This window comes from Centroberyx affinis, unplaced genomic scaffold (assembly GCF_046629955.1).
Source record: "Centroberyx affinis isolate AG114_WGS23_722 - 3 ecotype Tasmania unplaced genomic scaffold, CSIRO-AGI_Caff_v1 ptg004410l_1, whole genome shotgun sequence".
NCBI lineage: Eukaryota > Metazoa > Chordata > Actinopteri > Beryciformes > Berycidae > Centroberyx > Centroberyx affinis.
In genome coordinates, this window is record NW_027282090.1 from 115,158 (window position 1) to 122,095 (window position 6,938).

The 6,938-nt window shown below is 39.7% G+C and overlaps 1 protein-coding gene across 1 annotated transcript in view; it reads right to left on the bottom strand.

The window, feature by feature from the left end:
* plxnc1 (plexin C1) overlaps nucleotides 1-6,023 on the bottom strand; it is a gene marked incomplete at its 5' end in the record, with an annotated part of 31,955 nt that extends 25,932 nt beyond the window's left edge. Inside the window, 8 exons of the mRNA XM_071543925.1 lie at nucleotides 1,159-1,283; nucleotides 1,381-1,422; nucleotides 1,623-1,726; nucleotides 2,731-2,832; nucleotides 3,392-3,494; nucleotides 4,299-4,466; nucleotides 4,553-4,732; nucleotides 5,915-6,023. Coding sequence (XP_071400026.1) covers nucleotides 1,159-1,283; nucleotides 1,381-1,422; nucleotides 1,623-1,726; nucleotides 2,731-2,832; nucleotides 3,392-3,494; nucleotides 4,299-4,466; nucleotides 4,553-4,732; nucleotides 5,915-6,023 — 933 coding nt within the window. The remainder of the gene's footprint in view (nucleotides 1-1,158; nucleotides 1,284-1,380; nucleotides 1,423-1,622; nucleotides 1,727-2,730; nucleotides 2,833-3,391; nucleotides 3,495-4,298; nucleotides 4,467-4,552; nucleotides 4,733-5,914) is intronic.
* Nucleotides 6,024-6,938: the final 915 nt, after the last annotated feature.

Below are 6,938 nucleotides of genomic sequence, written 5' to 3' on the forward strand. Positions count from 1 at the left end.
GTGACGCCATAGAGGAATCATTTCTGCTTCCACAAAGAACCATTTCTACACTCCTTTGCTTGGACACCTGCAAAAAATGTCATTTAGTCTTTTTTTGAGTCCTAAAATCCTAATTTTCTTACTACTATTATTTACATTGGAAACAAGTGAAATGATCAAACCTCACTGGCAGATTTTTTGGTAACACTTTACAATAAGGGTCACTAAGTTAAGGGTTAGTTCATGCTTAATAAGCATGAACTAACCCTTAATTAACAGTTAACTAATATGTCTGGTAATCATTTACTAATGGTGTTCATGTTAACTAAGGTATTAATTTATACATTAATAGTCATCTGTATAAACTATTAAATAATGTATAAATTAATACCTTAGTTAGCATGAACACCATTAGTAAATTACACATTAGTTAACTGTTAATTAAGGGTTAGTTAATGCTTATTAAGCATTAACTAACCCTTAACTTAGTGACCCTTATTGTAAAGTGTTACTGATTTATTTCACTTATTTTAAGAAAATTATGATTTTAGGACTCAATATTAGACAGAATGATGGAGATTTTTTTGCAGTGCATTGTGTTTTTGTTTGTTTTTGCCTCATTTGCAATTACACAATATAAACTATGGAGGGGTTTGGTTATTTTCCACAGTTATGCCGTCACCCACCATCCAATAACTAAGAATTTGGAAGGTTCTTTGTGGAACCAGAAATGTTTTTTCTCTGGCGTCATTTTCAGTTCCAGTTTGCACCTTTATTTATTTTTCTGTGTGTAGAGTAGAATAGAATTACAACTTTTTTCGATATTTTTATATATCACAATATGGCTCACATCTGCAAAATTACATATTAAATCTAATTAATGTTCATCCCATTGAAAATGAATGGTAATGTTAGGTGTGATGTCAAACAAAACTGACATTTTCAAATAATATTCCTTAAAATGTTTCATACCTGATTTTATCATTTAGTTTTTAAATAAAATTAGCTTGTTATCATCAGTTCAGACCATATGATTCCATTGGAAGACGATAAATGTTAAATTATCACCCAGCCCTAATTCACACGACTCGTCACACATCTAATGCATCACATGATATTACAGCATGTGATGTCACTACATACAGAGTCACAGTGACATGAAGGGTTCAACAGACTGACTTGTCCTTGACGGTGAAGCTCTTCTGCTCCTCCAGAGCGTGGACCATGGAGGTGAGGAAGAGCTGGTCCTGGATCAGCTTGGACAGCGCCTGGCAGCATTCGTCCGGCTGGACCTTCACTACGTCCTGATCCCAGGTCAGACACAACACGCATCACTGAGGGAGTCATGAGGTACGAAAAGCGACAACAACAACAACAACATCCGCTGGTGTCAGATCTTACCTGGCCGATGTCTCTGAGACAAGACGTCATCAGAGCTCCACCCTGGAAAACAAAACATCAGGGTCAGAGAAAACAACAACAAGCAACGGGGCTTATGGGAAATGTAGTCTTAATGTGGAGAAACACTAGAACTAACAATACTACTGGAGTGAGACAGAGGAGACCAATCAGACCAATGTTGATATTAAAATGCTACAGTTTGTCAGATATGAAAATTTTTTTTCTTTCCAGCTCTGTTGTACCTCGGGGAAAAAGATCCTGGAGGCGAAGTGCTTGTAGTCCAGGAACGGGATCGTACCGACGTTCTCCATCAGGTCCGCCTTCTCCGTCTGCAGGTCCACAAAACCTGGAGAGGACAGTTTACTGAGGACTGTGGACCTGTGTGTCTTTATAGTTGCGTGTCTGTCATTCTGCCCAGGAGGTCTCACTAGATAATGCCGCTGACCCCAAGGTGATTCAAGGCAAAATCGATTTCTACTTGTGGTCTGGTGGAAGAACATCTCACAGTGAATCTCGGGGCTTCCTATTTGCTGTCCAAGTCACCTCCTGTGTAGGCCGCTAAATATTGCGCCAAATGCAAGGACACAAAAGCACATATCTCAATATGAATTCTTGTGTGTTGTTGTCTCTTCCATGATGCATTTGACGCTAAGATCTAACAGCCAAAACAAAAAGAACGCAAGGAGAGAGATCGCAAAGAGATCGCAACGATCCCAGAAATTCACCTGCCAGCCGAGGATGCATCAGATGAAGATTTCGCCAATGAGGATGAATGGGAAGCCCCAAGATTCACATGCAAACAGAGTCCACTACAGAGCCAAAAAGTCAAGTAAAGTCCCAAGTCTAAATGTAGATCACCAAATCAAGTCCAAGTCAAGTCCATGTCATTAATGCCAAGTCTCAAGTCTAAATGTAGAACAGCAAGTCAAGTCAGAACAAATCAAGAGTCCAGTATCAATTTAATATCTTAAAGAAAACTAAATATCTAGGACTTTTCAATGCAATATGGTTTTAATAGGATAAAAACTTGGTAAGAGCATCATGAGTTTGATTTCTATAATCAGTTTCAACTTCAATAAATTCAATCATTCCATACAAATTCAGAAAACAGAATTTAAATTCAGTCGTCTGCTGGAACAAATCTCATCACTTTCAATCTAAGTCATTTACACAAACACAAGATCTCAAGTCAAGACTTTAGAAACCTTTTCAAGTCATCAGAGTACAAGTCAGAGTCAAGTCCCAAGTCAGCAGAACCCAAGTCAAGTCAAGTCTCAAGTCTTCTCTTCATGCATCAAGTCAAGTCTCAAGCAGTTACACTCGTGCCTTGAGTCCTCAGCGCTGACTCACCTTGCCTGATGTCATTCCGGATGTCCAGCTCCAGGTCTTCCATGCGCCGGTTCATCTGAGCGGTGAGCTTCTTCTGCTTGCTCCGGTAGATCGTCACGACGACTGAGTGACACAAACAGAGCAAGTCAGTCAAACTGACAGCGGACAAACAAGTGTAAAATGGCTGTGAACAGAAAAAGGGCCGATACGGGCTTTTCAAGGCCGATACCAGTATTTTTGGATTGAAGCTGCCCATAGCTTGATATTTTGTGTCCATGTGGAATATCTTTAAATTTGACCATTTTATGTCCAAAGAATTCCCCCAAGAATTAGAAATATTCAGGGTTTCTCCATAATGTTATTCTTGTCAGGGTGGAAAAGCCTCTGAAGCAGCATTTAGACCATCCAGAAACACTAAAACTCTCCATTGAAAGCCAGAATGATAACATATTCATGCATACTTGTATCGAATCTAACCAAAATGTCACATTAGAGTAAATTTAGGGCTTCCCATAGACAACCAGTGTAGTAATGATCAATTATGCAGTAAATATGTAAACTGCATCATATCCATCATATCCGAGGTGGACGATGCTGACTGGACCAGATCCCATTTTGAATAAAATATCGGCCCCATATCGGCAAATTGATATATCTGTCTAACCCTGTTTAATGTACTTACTAGCAATAATGCACGGGATCAGCAGGAGGACGAGCAGCATCCGAAGGGACAGATTTAACTGAGATGGAGGATCAACTCTCACTGTCATCTCTCCGAACTTTATCTGGAAAACAACAACAGCAGTGTGTGTTCAGAGAGGAACTCTGGGACAGAGGGACGTTCAGCAAAGAGATTCATCAAGGATGTCGATTCCAACCGCAAACATAAAGCATGACTAGACTTATGTATCTGTACCAGAGGTGTGACCAAGTCCCAAGTCAGTCTCAAGTCTTCAGGCACAAGTCTCAAGTCAAGTCCCAAGTCTAAATGTAGATTACCAAGTCAAGTCCAAGTCATTAATGTCAAGTCTCAAGTCTAAATGTAGAACAGCAAGTCAAGTCAGAACAAATCAAGAGTCCAGTATCAATTTAATATCTTAAAGAAAACTAAATATCTAGGACTTTTCAATGCAATATGGTTTTAATAGGATAAAAACTTGATAAGAGCATCATGGGTTTGATTTCTATAATCAGTTTCAACTTCAATAAATTCAGTCATTCCATACAAATTCAGAAAACAGAATTTAAATTCAGTCGTCTGCTGGAACAAATCTCATCACTTTCTATCCAAGTCATTTACACAAACACAAGATCTCAAGTCAAGACTTTAGAAACCTTTTCAAGTCATCAAAGTACAAGTCAGAGTCAAGTCCCAAGTCACCAGAACCCAAGTCAAGTCGAGCCTCAAGTCTTCTCTTCATGCATCAAGTCAAGTCTCAAGCAGTTAAAATTGTGACTTGGCATTCCCTTTGGATTCCCTTTGTTGTCATTATGTGTAATTTGCTGCTGCCTTGTTCCATCACTGTCCTAATAATCACAATGAAGACTGCCTGGATTCTATATAAGGATAGCTTGCTTGAAAGATTTACCTTTATGAAGTGAATTTTGGCGTTGGGTGTGCTTCGAATCTCACAGATGACAAAGTCGGTCCCGTTACTGGTTTCTATGGTTTCCATAACGCAGTCGTACGGTGTCTCCTCCTTAAAGCCCTGAACCTTCAACTCTGCCGGGGAGATCTTCAGCTTGTCGGCCTTTTTCTGAAACGACAACGGAGACAAATGAGGACCTGTAAGAAGTCGTGTCATATGTGCGCATGCGGCTGTGTGTCTGGAGCGGGTCGTGCCTGTATGGTGACCCGCAGGCCGTCCCTGGTCCCGGTGGAGCTGAAGCTGGTGAACTCGGGGTCTGGGTGGTAGGTGAAGTTTGTGGAACAGGACAGCGTTTGGTTGGCAACTCTCATCGAGGAAGCGCTGGTCAAAACCCCACGAGTGTTTCCGGCCGGAGGCGTGATGTAAGACAGTCTCTGTAGGGGAGGAGGGAATATGAAAAAGTGTGAAATCTAATGTGTGTGTAGCATAACATGTCATAAGGTCATGTGACGTGACGTGACACGGTGACATGATATAACATATTGTAACGTAACACGACTTGACATGATGTAACACAACATAATATGATATGACATCACAACTTAATATAACGTAGCTTTATGGGACATGACATGACACAATGTAATGTAACATGATGGGACACGAACTTGACCTATTGTACACATTACATACATACATGACATTGACATAATATCATGTAACAGCTTAATATGACATAATGTTACGTGACATGACATGTCACGTAACGTCGTCCATTAATTCCTGATAATGGACTCCTCAAAGGGCATTATCCCGCTTATACCATGGTCACTTGCCAAAGACAAAAAAATGAAGACCATTAATTTATATTTTCATGCGTTTTGTAATCAAAATCTAAAGTTTTTCACAAGCCATAACTCGTCATTACCGTCCGATAAGGTTCTTATGCAACGGAAACGTTGTTCACTGCTCCAGTAAATAGGACGAACCTTAGATAGGACTTGGCAGCAGGAGATATTTCTAGTCCGCTCAGCTCATAGAACCCTTTGGCTCAGCTAGGAGCCAGAAAGCTAACGTTATGCTGCAACATTCAAAGTCAATAACAAACAGTAAATATAATTTGACAGTGTGTTTAACAACAAGACTAGCTAGCTATCAGCCATGTCATTGTCCCCAAATCAATATCAAGATTTTCACGAAGAAATGAACGGAGGCTTTGACTGCGTCCCTGTTGCTATGGTTACTCATGTTAGATACAGGCTGATGCTACGTAGCCAGCGCTTTAATTTAGAACGGTGAACAGACAGTTTCACTGGAGCTACTTCGTAGGTGTCCGTTATCAGGAATTAATGGACACCCTGCAGCCAATCAGAATCCAGTATTCACCCAGACCATGGTGTAATGTAACATAATTGGACATGACATGACTTGACATTTGGTGGATGTTTTATCCGAAGGGCCGTACAGTACTATAAGTGTATGTATTTTCAGCATGGGTGACTGAGCCTCCTAAAACTCCTGTGTGTGTGTGTGTGTGTGTGTGTGTGTCTGTGTGTGTGTGTGTGTGTGTGTGTGTGTGTGTGTGTGTGTGTGTGTGTGAAGAGACCCCAACCCACCGTTGAGTTGCTGTGTGTGGGCTGGCTGACAGTGTGCAGGGCGTGGCTGTGGACGATCCCTTCCACAAAGTCCAGGTGGGATCCCACGACTGTGATCGTCCTCTTCCCACTGCGGGACACACAGCAGCAGCAGCCAATCAGAGGAGAGGAATTAACACTCTGATTAACAATTTGTGATGTCATGTGTTCACTTAGCTTAGTGCTTATAAGAGACATTATGCTGTTTTTCTGACAAAGATAAAACATCTGACTGTGTTGTGATTTGTTTATTTCTCTGCATTCACTGATATTAATATTCAATCTAATCTTTAAGACTTAATAACAACTCAGTATTGGTTTTTTTTTCAGAACTCCTAAACATAACTGTGACATGGGAGTTTTTTATTCCATGTTTTCACTTAGGTATTTTTCTTTTTTTCCATTCTTTTATATTTTAAAGTTATTTTCTCCTCATTAACTTGATGTTCATCTGTATACACATCTGAATCATCATTATCTTTAAATGTATTCCTAGTTATCATACCAGATGTTATACAAAACTTTACTTAAATTAAAAAAAACAACAAGCACAGTGGAAGATCTGGAGAGTGTTTACAAGTGGGAAATGGGGGACACGCCGCCATGTTGGAGACTGGACAGTTGTCACTTCTTCTTCTTCTTCTTCTTCTTGGGCAAAACAAAGAAAAGGCCTAATATCGTAATATTAGGGTGTTCAAATTATAATTTAAAATAGGGAAAAAGATCAGGGAGAAAGAGATGATGATGTCACTCCTCCAACCACTTTCAAAACATAACGTGACGAGCCTCAATTAACCATAAAATCTAGAGCCACTATAATATAAACATTTAGGGGTAACACTTTACAATAAGGGTACATTAATTAAGGGTTAGTTAATCATTAACTAACCCTTAATTAACAGTTAACTGTGTCTGTGTCTGGTAATCATTTACTAATGGTGTTCATGTTAACTACGGTATTAATTTATACATTATTTAATAGTTTATAAAGATGACTATTGATAAC